The 16,057-nt window shown below is 43.3% G+C and overlaps 1 protein-coding gene across 1 annotated transcript; it reads left to right on the forward strand.

The window, feature by feature from the left end:
- The first annotated feature begins 11,589 nt into the window (after positions 1-11,589).
- LOC119289354 (GDSL esterase/lipase At5g42170-like) lies at positions 11,590-15,849 on the forward strand. The gene is made up of 3 exons (XM_037568698.1): positions 11,590-11,967; positions 14,495-14,625; positions 14,780-15,849. Exons 1-3 carry the CDS (start codon positions 11,667-11,669, stop codon positions 15,467-15,469), a joined length of 1,122 nt encoding a protein of 373 aa, XP_037424595.1. The 5' UTR covers positions 11,590-11,666; the 3' UTR covers positions 15,470-15,849.
- The last annotated feature ends 208 nt before the right edge of the window (positions 15,850-16,057 follow it).

Raw genomic sequence — 16,057 nt, forward strand, 5'->3', positions numbered from 1 at the left:
TATTGACTCTAGTGCAAGTGGGAGACTGTTGGAAATATGCCCTAGAGGAAATAATAAAAGCATTATTATTATATTTCCTTGTTCATGATAATTGTCTTTTATTTATGCTATAATTGTGTTATCCGGAAATCGTAATACATGTGTGAATAATAGACACCAACATGTCCCTAGTAAGCCTCTAGTTGACTAGCTCGTTGATCAACAGATAGTCATGGTTTCCTGACTATAGACATTGGATGTCATTGATAACGGGATCACATCATTAGGAGAATGATGTGATGGACAAGACCCAATCCTAAACATAGCACAAGATCGTATAGTTCGTTTGCTAGAGTTTTCCAATGTCAAGTATCTTTTCCTTAGACCATGAGATCGTGTAACTCCCGGATACCGTAGGAGTGCTTTGGGTGTGCCAAACGTCACAACGTAATTGGGTGACTATAAAGGTATACTACGGGTATCTCCGAAAGTGTCTGTTGGGTTGACACGGATCAAGACTGAGATTTGTCACTCCGTATAACGGAGAGGTATCACTGGGCCCACTCGGTAATGCATCATCATAATGAGCTCAAAGTGACCAAGTGTCTGGTCACGGGATCATGCATTACGGTACGAGTAAAGTGACTTGCCGGTAACGACATTGAACGAGGTATTGGGATACCGACGATCAGATCTCGGGCAAGTAACATATCGATTGACAAAGGGAATTGCATACGGGGTTGCTTGAATCGTCGACATCGTGGTTCATCCGATGAGATCATCGTGGAGCATGTGGGAGCCAACATGGGTATCCAGATCCCGCTGTTGGTTATTGACCGGAGAGTCGTCTCGGTCATGTCTGCATGTCTCCCGAACCCGTAGGGTCTACACACTTAAGGTTCGGTGACACTAGGGTTGTAGGGATATGTATATGCAGTAACCCGAATGTTGTTCGGAGTCCCGGATGAGATCCCGGACGTCACGAGGAGTTCCGGAATGGTCCGGAGGTAAAGAATTATATATAGGAAGTGCTATTTCGGCCATCGGGACAAGTTTCAGGGTTATCGGTATTGTACCGGGACCACCGGAAGGGTCCCGGGGGTCCACCGGGTGGGGCCACCTGTCCCGGGGGGGCACATGGGCTGTAGGGGGTGCGCCTTGGCCTACATGGGCCAAGGGCACCAGCCCCAAGAGGCCCATGCGCCTAGGGTTTCAAGGAGGAAGAGTCCTAGGAGGGGAAGGCACCTCCTAGGTGCCTTGGGGGGGAGGGAAACCTCCCTTGGCCGCCGCCCCCTAGGAGATTGGATCTCCTAGACCGGCACCCCCCCTTGGCCCTCCTATATATAGTGGGGAAGGAGGGCTTTTTGATCCACGCCTTTGGTTGCCTCCTTCTCCCTCTCCAACACCTCCTCCTCCTCCATAGTGCTTGGCGAAGCCCTGACGGAGTACTGCAGCTCCACCATCACCACGCCGTCGTGCTGCTGCTGGAGCCATCTTCCTCAACCTCTTCTTCCCTCTTGCTGGATCAAGAAGAAGGAGACGTTACGCTAACCGTACGTGTGTTGAACACGGAGGTGCCGTCCGTTCGGTGCTAGGATCTCCGGTGATTTGGATCACGTCGTGTTCGACTACCTCATCCCCGTTCTTTAAACGCTTCCGCTCGCGATCTACAAAGGTATGTAGATACATCCGATCACTCGTTGCTACATGAACTCATAGATGGATCTTGGTGAAACCGTAGGAAAATTTTTGTTTTCTGCAACGTTCCCCAACATTAGCATCCTTAGGATCGACAAAACTTTGATTGTATCACATACAACTCTTTCTTACAAAAATTGGTAAGAAAACTTGTTTTTGACATCCATCTGTCAGATTTCATAATCGAAAAATACAGCTAATGCTAACATGATACCGACGGACTTAAGCATCGCTACGGGTGAGAAATTCTCATCGTAGTCAACTCCTTGAACTTGTGAAAAGACTCTTTCCCACAAGTCGAGCTTCATAGACGGTAACATCACCGCTCATGTCCGTCTTCTTCTTAAAGATCCATTTATCTCAATGGCTTGCCGATCATCGGGCAAGTCCACCAAAGTCCATACTTTGTTCTGATATATGGATCCTATCTTGGATTTCATGGCTTCTAACCATTTGTCGCAATACGGGCCCACCATCGCTTCTCCATAGCTCGTAGGTTCATTGTTGTCTTACAACATGATATTTAAGACACAATTACCGTACCACTCAGGAGTAGAACATATCCTTGTCGACCTATGAGGTTCGATAGCAACTTGATTCGAAGCTTCATGATCACTATCATTAACTTCCTCTTCAATAGACGTAGGCGCCACAGAAAACATCTTTCTGTGTCGCATCACTCTCTGGTTGAAGTAAAGGTTCGACAACCTCATCAAGTTCTATCTTCCTCCCACTCAATTCTTTCGAGAGAAACTCCTTCTCGAGAAAGGACCCGTTCTTAGCGACAAACAATTTGCCCTCGGATCTGAGATAGAAGATATACCCTACTATCACCTTTGGGTATCCTATGAAGATGTGTTTGTCCGCTTTGGGTTCGAGCTTCTCCGGCTGAAGCCTTAAGCATCGCAGCCCCAAACATTAAGAAACGACAACTTTGGTTTCTTGCCAAACCAATGTTCATACGACGTCGTCTCAACGGACTTAGATGGTGTCCTATCTAAAGTGAATGCAACTGTCTCTAACGCATAACCTCAAAATGAAAATGGTAGATTGATAAGAGACATCATAGATCGCACCATATCTCATAGTGTTCGATTACGACGTCCGGACACACCATTACCTTGTGGTGTTCCAGGTGGCTTCAACTGTGAAACAATTCCACAATGTCTTAAGTGATTGCCAAACTCATAACTCAGAAAATCCCCTTTTGATCAGATCATAGGAACATGATCTTATTGTTATGATGATTCTTAACTTCACTCTGAAATCGCTTGAACTTTTAAAACGTTTCAGACTTGTGCTTCATTAAGTAGATATACCTATATCTACCCAAATCGTCAGTGAAGATGAGAAAATAGCGATATCCACCGCACGCTTCAATTCTCATTGGATCACACGCATCAGCATGCATGATTTCCAACAAGTCACTTGCCCGTTTCATTGTACCTGAAAACGGGGTCTTAGTCATCCTGCCCATGAGGCATGGCTCGCATGTGTCAAGTGATTCAAAATCAAGTGACTCCAAACATCCATCAGCATGGAGTTTTTTCATGCATCTTACGCCAATATGACCTAAGCGGCAGTGCCACAAGAAAGTGGTACTATCATTATTAACTCTACATCTTTTGGCATGAACATGTGTATTACCACGACCGAGATTCAATGAACCATTCACATAGGGTGCATGACCATGAAAGATATCATTCATGTAAACAGAATAACCATTATTCTCTAACTTAAATGAATGACCGTATTGCAATGAACATGATCTAATCATATTCATGCTCAACGTAGACACCTGATAACATTTATCTAGGTTCAATACTAATCCCGAAGGCAGATGGAGCGTGCGATGGTGATCTCATCAACTTTGGAAACACTTCCAACACACATCGTCACCTCGCCCTTAGCCAGTCTCCGTTTAGTCCGTAGCTTTTGCTTCAAGTCACCAATAATAGCAACTGAACCGGTATCCAATACCCCGGTGCTACCAGGAGTACTAGTGAGGTACACATTAATAACACATATATACTTTGTTGAAGTTGCTGGCCTTCTTATCTACCATGCATTTGGGGTAATTCCGCTACCAGTGACCGTTCCCCTTACAATAGAAGCACTTAGTCTCGGGTTTGGGTCCAACCTTGGGTTCCTTCACTGGAGCGGCAACTGGTTTGCCATCCATGAGGTTTCCCTTCTAGCCCTTGCCCTTCTTGAAACCAGTGGTCTTGTTAAACCATCAACACTTGATGCTCCTTCTTGATTTCTACCTTTTGCGGTCTTAAGCACCGCGAACAGCTCCGGGATCAATTCCATCCCTTGCATGTCATAGTTCATCACGAAGATCTAGTAGCTTAGCGATAGTGGCTTGAGAACTCTATCAATCACTATCTTATCTGAAAGTTTCACTCCCACTTGATTTAAGTGATTGTAGCACCCAGACATTCTGAGCACATGCTCACTAGCTGAGCTATTCTCCTCCATCTTGTTGGCAAAAGAACTTGTCAGAGGTCTCATACCTCTCAACACGGGCATGAGCCTGAAATCCCAATTTCAGCTCTTTGAACATCTCATATGTCTTATGGCATTCAAAACGTCATTGGAACCCCGATTCTAAGCCGTGAAGTATGGTGCACTAAACTATCAAGTAGTCATTAGGATGTGTCTGTCAGGTGTTCACAACATCCACAGACAATGTTGTAAGGGTTTGCACATCGAGCGGTGCATCAAAGACGTAGGCCTTCTGTGTAGCAGTGAGGACACTCCTCGGACTATGGACCCAGTCCGCATCATTGCTTACAATATCTTTCAACTTTGTCTTTCTCTAGGAACGTTTTGAAACAGGGAGCTACAATGTGAGCTATTTATCTACAACATATTTGCAAAGACAATTTATACTATGTTCATGATAATTGAGTTCATCTAATCAAATTATTTAATGAACTCCCACTCAGATAGACATCCCTCTAGTCATCTAAGTGAAACATGATCCGAATCGACTAGGCCGTGTCCGATCATCACGTGAGGCGGACTAGTCATCAACGGTGAACATCTCATGTTGATCGTATCTTCTATACGACTCATGTTCGACCTTTCGGTCTTCCGTGTTCCGAGGCCATGTCTGTACATGCTAGGCTCGTCAAGTCAACCTAAGTGTTTCGCATGTGTCCCGAGGCCATGTCTGTACATGCTAGGCTCGTCAACACCCGTTGTATTCGAACGTTAGAATCTATCACACCCGATCATCACGTGGTGCTTCGAAACAACGAACCTTCACAACGGTGCACAGTTAGGGGGAACACTTTTCTTGAAATTTTAGTGAGGGATCATCTTATTTAAGCTACCGTCGTTCTAAGCAAATAAGATGTAAAACATGATAAACATCACATGCAATCAAATAGTGACATAATATGGCCAATATCATTTTGCACCTTTTGATCTCCATCTTCGCGGCTCCATGATCATCGTTGTCACCGGCATGACACCATGATCTCCATCATCATGATCTCCATCATCGTGTCTTCTTGAAGTTGTCTCGTCATCTATTACTTCTACTACTATGGCTAACGCTTTAGTAATAAAGTAAAGTAATTACATGACGTTTATGTTGACACGCAGGTCATAAATAAATTAAGACAACTCCTATGGCTCCTGCCGGTTGTCATACTCATCGACATGCAAGTCGTGATTCCTATTACAAGAACATGATCAATCTCATACATCACATATATCATTCATCACATCCTTTTGGCCATATCACATGACAAGGCATATGCTGCAAAACAAGTTAGACGTCCTCTAATTGTTGTTGCATGTTTTTATGTGGCTGCTATAGGTTTCTAGCAAGAACGTTTCTTACCTACGCGAAAACCACAACGTGATATGCCAATTTCTATTTACCCTTCATAAGGACCCTTTTCATCAAATCCGATCCGACTAAAGTGGGACAGACAGACACCCGCTAGCCACCTTATGCAACTAGTGCATGTCAGTCGGTGGAACCAGTCTCACGTAAGAGTACATGTAAGGTCGGTCCGGGCCGCTTCATCCCACGATGCCGCCGAATCAACATAAGACTAGTAACGGCAAGCAAATTGACAATATCCACGCCCACAACTGCTTTGTGTTCTACTCGAGCATAGAAACTACGCATAGTCCTAGCTCATGATGCCACTGTTGGGGATCGTAGCAGAAATTTAAAATTTTCTACGCATCACCAAGATCAATCTATGGAGTAATCTAGCAATGAGGGGAAGGGGAGTGCATCTACATACCCTTGTAGATCGCTAAGCGGAAGCGTTGCAAGAACGCGGATGAAGGAGTCGTACTCGCAACGATCCAGATCGCTGTTGATTCCGATCTAAGCGCCGAACAACGGCGCCTCCGCGTTCAACACACGTGCAGCTCGGTGACGTCTCCTACGCCTTGATCCAGCAAGGGGAGAAGGAGAGGTTGGGGAAGACTCCGTCCAGCAGCAGCACGATGGCGTGGTGGTGGTGGAGGAGCGCGGGACTCCAGCAGGGCTTCGCCAAGCACTATGAGACACGAGGAGGGAGAGGGGTAGGGCTGCGCTAATAGGGTGATCGAATCGTGTGTTGGGCTGCCCCTTTGCCTCCACTATATATAGGGGGGGAGGGAGGGCTGCGCCCCCACCTAGGGTTCCCACCCTAGGGGTGGCGGCAGCCCTAGATCCCATCTAGGGTGGCGGCCACAAGGGGGAGAGCGGGAGGCGCACCTGAGGTGGGCCTTAGGGCCCATCTGCCCTAGGGTTTGCCCCCCTCCCTTCTTGGAGGCACCTTGGGCCTTGGTGGGAGGCGCCCCAGCCCACCTAGGGGCTGATCCCTTCCCACTAGTGGCCCATGTAGGCCTCTAGGGCTGGTGGCCCCACCTGATGGACCCCCGGACCCCTCCGGTGGTCCCGGTACACTACCGGTGATGCCCGGAACACTTCCGGTGGCCAAAACCATACTTCCTATATATCAATCTTTACCTCCGGACCATTCCGGAACTCCTCGTGATGTCCGGAATCTCATCCGGGACTCCGAACAACATTCGGTAACCGCGTACATACTTTCCGTATAACCCTAGCGTCATCGAACCTTAAGTGTGTAGATCCTACGGGTATCCCGATAGACACTTTCGGAGATACCTGTAGTGTACCTTTATAGCCACCCAGTTACGTTGCGACGTTTGGCACACCCAAAGCACTCCTACGATGTTCGGGAGTTGCACAATCTGATGGTCTAAGGAAATGATACTTGACATTAGAAAAACTTTAGCAAACGAACTACATGATCTTGTGCTAGGCTTAGGATTGGGTCTTGTCCATCACATCATTCTCCTAATGATGTGATCCCGTTATCAACGACATCCAATGTCCATGGTAAGGAAACTGTAACCATCTATTGATCAACAAGCTAGTCAACTAGAGGCTTACTAGGGACATGGTGTTGTCTATGTATCCACACATGTATCTGAGTTTCCTATCAATACAATTCTAGCATGGATAATAAGCGATTATCATGAACAATGAAATATAATATAATAATAACTAATTTATTATTGCCTCTAGGGCATATTTCCAACACTTGCCGGGGAAGAGAAATAATGTATCAACCATTTCACTCTTTAATTATCATGATGTGCGGTACTTGCAAACTCAAGTAAATAGAATCTCTTGTTGTCTATATGGACAAAAAATAACATTGTGTAACCAAGTACCATGAGTTTTCTACTGATTGGCTAGAATTTTATAACAAGATTTATGTGAATTGAAAAATTAACACCTTTTTATTTTATCAAATGATGCTTGAATTGTGGAAGTTACTGGTGGTATATGTTCTCATATTGTTAGATGACCATCGTAATATAGGCCATACTCCCCGCCCTCTTCATAAAAATTTATGGACATGTCCAGAACCTTGACTACCACATCATCAAAGGTATCCAACTTTTACATCACTTTTGATAAATTGTTTAGTATTTCTAAAAATGCATTGTTCCACAATTAGGAAAATAATATGTTTTCCTCGTCGAAACATTCAAGAAAATGTGACACTAATCTTGCATTACCATGTGCTTGTGAATTTGTACAAAAGCAATAGCTCTACAAATTTTTTAAACCCTCATTTTGTTATTTTCATTAGGCAGTGATGCTCATTTCCTGTCGAGATATACAAATCTCATTCATGTTTTTATTGCATTGTTTGCATATTAGTCATCATTTTTCTGTTTACTTCCTCGCTAGAAAAGAAAAGCCATTTTTGTGTTCCAATTGTTGGGAAGCAAAATATCTATGAGCCATTTTCCTAATCTCACAGTGCATCAGCTTCGTAGACCCAAGTAAATATGATCTAGCTAGAATCTGCCCATGTTATTCTAGATTAAAATTTGAGATGCTCTCAACCTATTTACCAACATGGAAATAAGTTTGTCCAAGCAAAGGTACCATGCGGTTCTAGTAATGGGCTCTTATTTCTGGCAAACTTTCTGTGAATTTGAAAAGTTAACTCAACTTCCATCGAATTATGTTTGAAAATTGAAAGTTGTTGGTGGTGAAAACCTAATACTTTTGGATTAATATCATCGTAGTTCATACCGCCCCTCCTCTTCCCGCTAAAAAGCAATCATGCAGGTACCCAAAACCCCAAACATCACACCATCAATGTCACCCAACTAGTTCAAGATTTTAATGTAATATCCCACACCTCGCTTTAGGCTGCTTTCAATCAAACTTAAGTATGGAATCTCTCCCTTAGTGTCATTCCAAGACTATTAATGATTTTTTGTGTGTGCGGAGACTACTAACGAAGCAAACTCGTACTCTCGGTGGTCCTGACACTCTTTGTGACACACTCCCTTTCCTAGCGGTCATTGTCTTCTTAACCACAAGACTGTTTAAATATGAAAACTTTGATAGTGCAACTCGATATATTATCGCAAATAGTCTTCTCACCTTTATTTATTAGGATTGTTAGGTTTTAGAGACCCAAAGTTGTTTCTTTAATTCCATAGAAAAAGGTACCATGGAGTCTTTACTTATTACCCTCTAAGGTTTGATTTTGTAAATATTTTTCTTCCCAATATAGGTTAGTTTGGCACAAAAGTGTTAGTGAAGCGAGCACGTAAACCTTCATAAACACTGTTCAAAATTTCAGCAATAGTTTCTTAAAAAATTCGATCATTTCAGCAGGACCGGAATATTTGTAACTTCAATTTTTTGGAGCAAATTCAAACTAATTTCAAATAAGACTTTAATTATGTAAAAATTCAGTAAAATGTGACTAATTCTAATAGAATGGAATTCCAAAAGAATTCCCAAAAATTACAGACATTTCTCGAGATCCGAAATTTGTCTCTTTCCGAAAATTTTAATCCTTGGTCATGCATGAGTGCCCTACAAGCAATATAATGACGTGTTGTCGGTTGGGACAGATGGGAGAACACACAAGGCAATGCAAGGCACTGAAGCCAGTGTAGTAGTACATCTATTGCCCTGTTGGACGGTCTTAATTTTTGTCAAGTGGGTCGATCGGCGCATGCATGTGATTCTTCACGTCCATACACACATACTATTTGGGCAAAGTGAAAGCAACGGCGAGCGGTTGCACGTAAAGGTCAGGGACAGGCAGATGGATGGCTTGCTAACCAACCTGCATGAATGCATAATGCACGTCTGGCTCCTCCTCTTCGAGCTAGCTGCTCCTCCCCTCCACGTCAAGTCACACACGCCATTAACACCTCCCTAGCGAGCTAGCTAGCTCATCGATCGATCGGTAATTCGACATAGATGGTCATCTATCGAAACTAAAACAAAATGTGTAGTTGCACTCTGTCTTGTCTTGCTTCAATCGATTCAGTGCCGGTTAACCCATGCATGCATCGATCACGTTTAGTTAACTTTTCGTCTAATCTTGTACTTCCTCGGTCTCAAAATAAGTGTCTCAACTTTGTACTAACTTTAATAAAAAATTATAGTATTAAAATTGAGATATTTATTTTGAAACGGAGGAAGTACTCGGTACCAGCTAGCTATCAAACCTAATCACATGCAAACATTTATTGAATCGTCTATGTGAGGTACACATATACAACTACATACATGTAGGATAAGGACTGCCGCCGGTCCGCCGCATGGATGGTTACATCAATCAATAATTATGATTATGATATGATATATGAGGTTGTACGTGACCAACTAGCGTATCTTACTCATGTGCAGTGTCAATCCACATTCTGCAGTCCTTATCAGCTAGCTAGCTAGTATATTACAAACTTTTTTTGGTTGATAGATTGCTTGCCACATTGGCCATGTGGTAGCCATATCTATAGTTATATTTGGCCAAGAAAATTTATGCATATATAGTTTGATATATGATCAAGTCGATCAGGACCATCAATTTAAGCCGATCGCCATCGGGCATGCTGGTACGAATATATACATCTTTTACGTGGAAAAATCGTCTAACCTAATGCATGCACGGTCAATGAGCTCATTGATGAAGAAAATTGGACATGGAAGACGGACCTTGTTCGACAAAACTTTCTTGCTCCGGATGCAGAAGCCATGTTAAACATACCATTGCGCACCGGAGGGGGGAACGATTTCTTTGCTTGGGCTTTTGAAAACTCAGGTGTGTACATTGACAAGTCGGCGTACCGTGCTCTCGTGAATCAGAAAGAGCGTCATGCTCTAGAGGAAGGGACGGCTACCGGTGCCTTAAAATTAGAACAACAGATGTGGACATCTCTGTGGAAGCTCAAAGTTGTGCCTAAGGTCAGAGTCTTCTGGTGGAGAGTTCTTCGCGGGATCCTCCCTGATGAAGAAACCCTTAAACACAAACATATCAAACCTCTTAGCCTATGCAATGTTTGCCTGGCCAAAGAGGAGGATCGTATGCATGCATTGGTGTCCTGTTCCCATGCACGCAGATTTTGGGATGAAGCTCAAACCTGGTTCGATCTCCGACTCCCACGCTTACATCCAGCCACCTGGGCGCGCGACATCTTATGTGATGATCGTTTCTAGGATCATGTGAGAGAACAGATTGTGTCGGTGATGTGGGCTATCTGGCATTCGCGGAATCGATGGACTCGTGAGAAGGAGCATGTGGATCCAGTGTATTCCACTCGACGCATTCGAGCAGATTTGGCCTTTGCTGGAGATTCCGATGAAGCAGGCTACCTTGTCACCAGGACATGGCTGGCGTCACCCAGAAGCGAGACTTGTCAAGATAAATGTCGATGGTGCAATCAACTCAGAAGCGGGATTAGCCGGAGCGGGCGGTGTTGCTCGTTCTGCTACGGCGCTGCTTGCTTCCTGGTGCAAACCGCATGTCGGTGTTACGGATCCTCTCATTGCTGAGGCCTTGTCACTACGAGAGGGAGTTCTCTTTGCTCGTCAGCGAGGCTACTCACATGTGACATTGGAATCCGACTGCCTGGAGATAGTGAATCTCTGGAACACTCGTCACGACTCTCGTTCGGTTGTGGCTCCTTTACTAGTAGAGATTGGCGAGCATGCTCTGCCTTTTGTTTCTTTTGTATTTCAGCATGTAAACAGGCCTACTAATCTCCCGGCCCATCTTTGTGCGAAGCATGCCAGCACGCTGATGGTGGCCGAGACTTGGTTAGACTCTACACCCTCATTCCTTATCAGTAGCCTGATGGCTAATGACCCTAGAAGCGTTTTTGTTTGAATAAAACTCTCACAATTCCCCGCAAAAAATAATAATGCATGAACTGTTTAATTAAGGGGCTATCATGGCGCCATTGACACTCCAACTGCACGCAAGTTAGTACCACAGTACTTCACACTAGCTTAAACTATAGCCCACTACTCGTTGGAGGGACACATGTGTGTGTATAAATAGGGTGGCAGAGGCAGAGTGCTTGGTACACAGTGCACATCCTCCATTGCAGCTAGCTAGCTGCATTCGGTTGAGGCCAACCAGCAACCACACACCACAGCTCATTACTCACTAGCAGCAACGATGAGGAGGTTGCGGCTGCAGCAGGTCGCCGTCATCGTGGCGGTACTAGCGGTGGTGCGGCCGGCTCTGTGCCGGGAGCTGCAGAACAATGGGACGACGGCGGTGGCGGTGGCGGGGGAGGGGAAGCGGAGTCCGAGGACGACGGCGGTGATCGTGTTCGGCGACTCGATCGTCGACCCGGGGAACAACAACAACCTGCACACCCAGATCAAGGCCAACCATCCCCCCTACGGCAAGGACTTCGACGGCCACGTCGCCACCGGCCGCTTCTCCAACGGCCTCGTGCCGTCCGACCTCGTCGGTACGTCCGTGTCCATCGTCGTCTGTCTGTCCTTATCACTGTGGTCGTGGTTTGTCTAGGGTCACTATATTCTTTCTTTTTCATGAACTGTTGTTTTGGACATCAGCATAGTATCAATACATGTACAAACTCCATAAAAAGTTATGTGTTAATGTCAACAAATAGTCGAGACTTGTCGCAAAGAATAAAAATAAATATTCGAGACACATTCACACATATGTTGGTTCAGTTCCAAGTATCCATCACACTTATACTATATAAAATTTGAATACTGAACCAAGAACAATGACTTAACGCAATCGGCTATATATTTTTTATCCGTAGCAAAACACGGGTATTTTGTTGGTAGAGCATATCAAGCTGTTTTATTTGGAAGTGGGCATGATGTGCCCACGAGATAGTACAATCTTGAAGGAAATATAGGAGAGCGGTCATATGGCCCCCGGGATAAACAACTGGATGACAAAAAAGTTTTAAAACATGCACGTGTTCAGATCTTTAAAACATGCCATGGAAAAAAATATTGTGGAAAATTCCACAAGTTTTGTAATGTTTATTTAAATCTAGTGATGTAAAATGAAAAAATAGCATCAAAATTTATTTTAGCACAAAAACTTGTCGTTTTCATGAAAAATTGACCCACACAAAGACCACATATATATTTACATGTGTAACATTTTAAGAAATTTGATATTTAGAAGATCATTTTATTTCACCCTAGGAGATATCTTTTTATTTCGGAGAATGCTGGGGAAATATCTGGCCCGACAATTAATTAACTTAGATTCTCTTAGTTTCTTAACATAGGTCACTCTTATTCTAGGCGCTGAGCGAAAAATTATCACTAAAACACACAGGCTTGCTGCCAGCGTGCCTGCTCGCTCGCATAGAAAACCGGCATTACATGGCTCGATAGATACCAATCATGTTCATCTTAGAAAAAAGCCACTATAAAAATTAGCATCACCTGGTTCAGGGAAAAACCGGCTATGTTTTTTCGAGAAATTCAAAAAAATTCATAACGCCTAATGAAATTTAACGAATATTTTTTCAAGAATTTTATAAAGTTCATGAATTTGTAAAAATATTCATAAATTTTAAAAATGTTTTGAAATTTTAAAGATTTTGCATGAGTTTTAAAAATGTTCGAAAAATCAAGAGGATACTCACGGACTTTGAAAATGTTCATGAATATTTTTCAAGAAAGGTCATGGAATAAGAAAAGAACATAATACGCCGAAGCAAAACGGTGAAAGTGAAATCAGACAGATAAGAAACAGAAAAAAAAGGGAACAACAGAATAAAAATAGTGAAAAAACGCAGTAGAATTCGAATAAGAAATAATTGGAAAACTGGAACAAAACCAGTCAAAACACCCAACGAAACAAAAAGAAACAGAATATGGGCTGGGCCATTACCCAGCTCAAGAGCATGTACCAGTGCTTTGTTTTTTGCGGTTGAAATATTCATGTGTGACTGAAAAAATTTCACGCGGCTAGGAAATGTTAATGCTGTCTAAAAAATTAGTCCGAGCAAGTTTCTAAAATAGTTCATTATATTCAAGGAAATGTTTGAGAAACTTAGAAAAGGTTCACCTGTTTAAAGAGTTTTATCCATGACATTAAAAAAATAAGGACATTGTAAAAAATCCATAGCATTAAAAAATCATGACATTCAAAATATTCACACTTTTGAAAGTTACATTTTGTGGCATTTTAATAAAATTCATGTAATTTTGGAAAAATTGGAGCAATTTTAAACATATGTTCATAACATAAAAAAATGTTCTAGTAGTTAACTAATGTTAACGCATTTAAAAAACAATGTTCATGACATCTAATAAAATGTTCAATTTATGTTTAAGAATGTTTAATTTGTATTCAAAATATGTTTAATGTGCACTTTGCGAATGTTCAACACATATTCGGATAGAACGTTGAACATTTTAAAAAATGTTCAATGTGTATCTAAAAAATGATTGATTTGTATACGGAAAATGTTCAACGTGTGTTAACAATTGTAACGTGTAATTCAAAAATGATAGGAAAAAATAAGATAAGATCAAATGTTATAAAATGAAAAAGTAAAAAAATCAGAATGAAAATTGGTAAAAAAAGATAGAAAAGAAAAACACGTTAAATCTTCCAAAAACCAGGTGGAAGGATCCGCAAACTGGTCCTTGGAAGCTTGCAAAAACAGCTTGGTACAAATTACTGAGCCGGGCCACTTTTAACGATCATCATAGTCGAGCATGAGTTTCGCTTGTAGTAAGCGATGTATACGGCGAAGACTACGTTGCATCTTGTAGAGTCACGGTAAGGGAGATTTAGCACTGGTGCAAGTGTAGTCTTAATTCATTGGTTAGCTGCAGGCCTACATGCTCAATATGCCTTTTAAAACCTGTTTAGTAAACTTTGGTGAATAATTTAATCTCTTTACTTAGTTTGTGGCCTACTTTGCGCTTTAGAACTTGTTTATTAAACTTTATGGGTAAGTTAATCTCTTTAATTGATGGGCCGGATTTCAGCCCAGAAACTTCACGTGAAGAAGCTGGTTGCTCCGTGGCTCAATGTTGACCACACTCCAGAGGACCTCCTCACCGGCGTTAGCTTTGCCTCAGGCGCCACAGGATATGATCCCCTCACTCCAAAGATCGTGGTATGTATTCTCACGGATCCTTCAAATTCAACCTCAACTAATTTTATAGTATGATGTGTGCGTCGATCAATGTAGAGGTTGAATCACGACACACCGGTAGCTGGTCCAGTAAATGAAGTTGTATTGATCTTGCTAATTTCTACACGTAATGCAGAGTGTCATCACGCTGGAACAACAACTGGATTACTTCGATGAGTACCGCGGCAAGTTGGTGGCCATCGCCGGCGAGGAAGAGGCCGAGAGGATCATCGACGGCGCCTTCTTTTTTGTGTGCGCTGGCACGGATGACGTGGCCAACACCTACTTCACCACTCCGTTCCGAATCCTGGAGTACGACATCCCGTCCTACGTGGACCTCCTCCTCGTCGGCGTGGACAAGTTCCTCCGAAGCGTGAGCGCTCGTGGAGCAAAGCTTATCGGCTTCGTGGGCCTTCCACCTATCGGGTGCGTGCCGTCGCAACGGACGGTCGGTGGCGGGTTCCACCGTCGCTGCGAGCCCAAACGCAACTACGCGGCACAACTCTACAACTCGAGGGTGCAGGTGCTCATCAACGGGTTGAATGCGGAGGCTGGGTTCAACACCCGCATTGTCTACTTGGGGATCTATGACATCATCCAAGAGCTCGCCGAGGGCGGGGAGCGGTGGGGGTTCACGGAGACGACCCGCGGGTGTTGTGGGACTGGGCTCATTGAGGTGACGAATCTCTGCGACTCGAGGTTCATGGCGGTGTGCCAAGACGTATCCAAGCATGTCTTCTTCGACAGCTTCCATCCCACGGAAAGGGCGTACAAGATTATTGTTGATTACATTTGGGACACCTACGGTTACCTCCTGCAACCCTAAGTGGAGTTTCTCGACATAGATTGAGCGCCATGGATCGACGAACAAAGAAATTGTACATGACATATATAGTTGTCAAGAGATTCGCTATTATTGTTTGAGATCAACTTATGCATCATGACAGTGATCAGTAAGTCGGCGGGTTGGTCCGAAAACATGGCAAAATATAGGAAAATTATTCTCTACTCCCTTGAGTATATATTTATTACGATACCTCCTATGCCACGTAAGCATATGTTGTCATACTTCTTTATTACTCCGAAAATACTGCGTTAGCTAGTAACTACTCTCACTTGAGAGTTATATATAGGAAAAGGAAATTGAGTCTATGGTTCACGTAATTTGCCCGCATACTTCCTTTATGTATAAAAATAGTTACTCCATTGTAAAAAATAATGGGCCCGGTGACAAATTTTCACAATATTCGTGTGAGAGTGGATTTTCTGGAAACCCATGTAGGTGCACCTTGTATCTAGGCAGTCCAGCGTCGCACCGAGATCATAAAAAATTGAAACTTTGCAGTTCAGTAACACACTAGAGGTAAAATCATTAGACATGTTTGCCGGATTTTTGTGTGCACCACAAATAGAA

The sequence above is a fragment of the Triticum dicoccoides genome, chromosome 4A, assembly GCF_002162155.2.
Source record: "Triticum dicoccoides isolate Atlit2015 ecotype Zavitan chromosome 4A, WEW_v2.0, whole genome shotgun sequence".
Taxonomy (NCBI): Eukaryota; Viridiplantae; Streptophyta; class Magnoliopsida; order Poales; family Poaceae; genus Triticum; species Triticum dicoccoides.

Bases quoted from the DNA above. Each gene is read 5' to 3' on its own strand.
- LOC119289354 (XM_037568698.1), top strand. From the start codon at position 11,667: ATGAGGAGGTTGCGGCTGCAGCAGGTCGCCGTCATCGTGGCGGTACTA. The intron at 11,968-14,494 runs GTACGTCCGTGT...GCCGGATTTCAG, and splicing joins CGTGCCGTCCGACCTCGTCG to CCCAGAAACTTCACGTGAAG. The intron at 14,626-14,779 runs GTATGTATTCTC...CACGTAATGCAG, and splicing joins CCCTCACTCCAAAGATCGTG to AGTGTCATCACGCTGGAACA.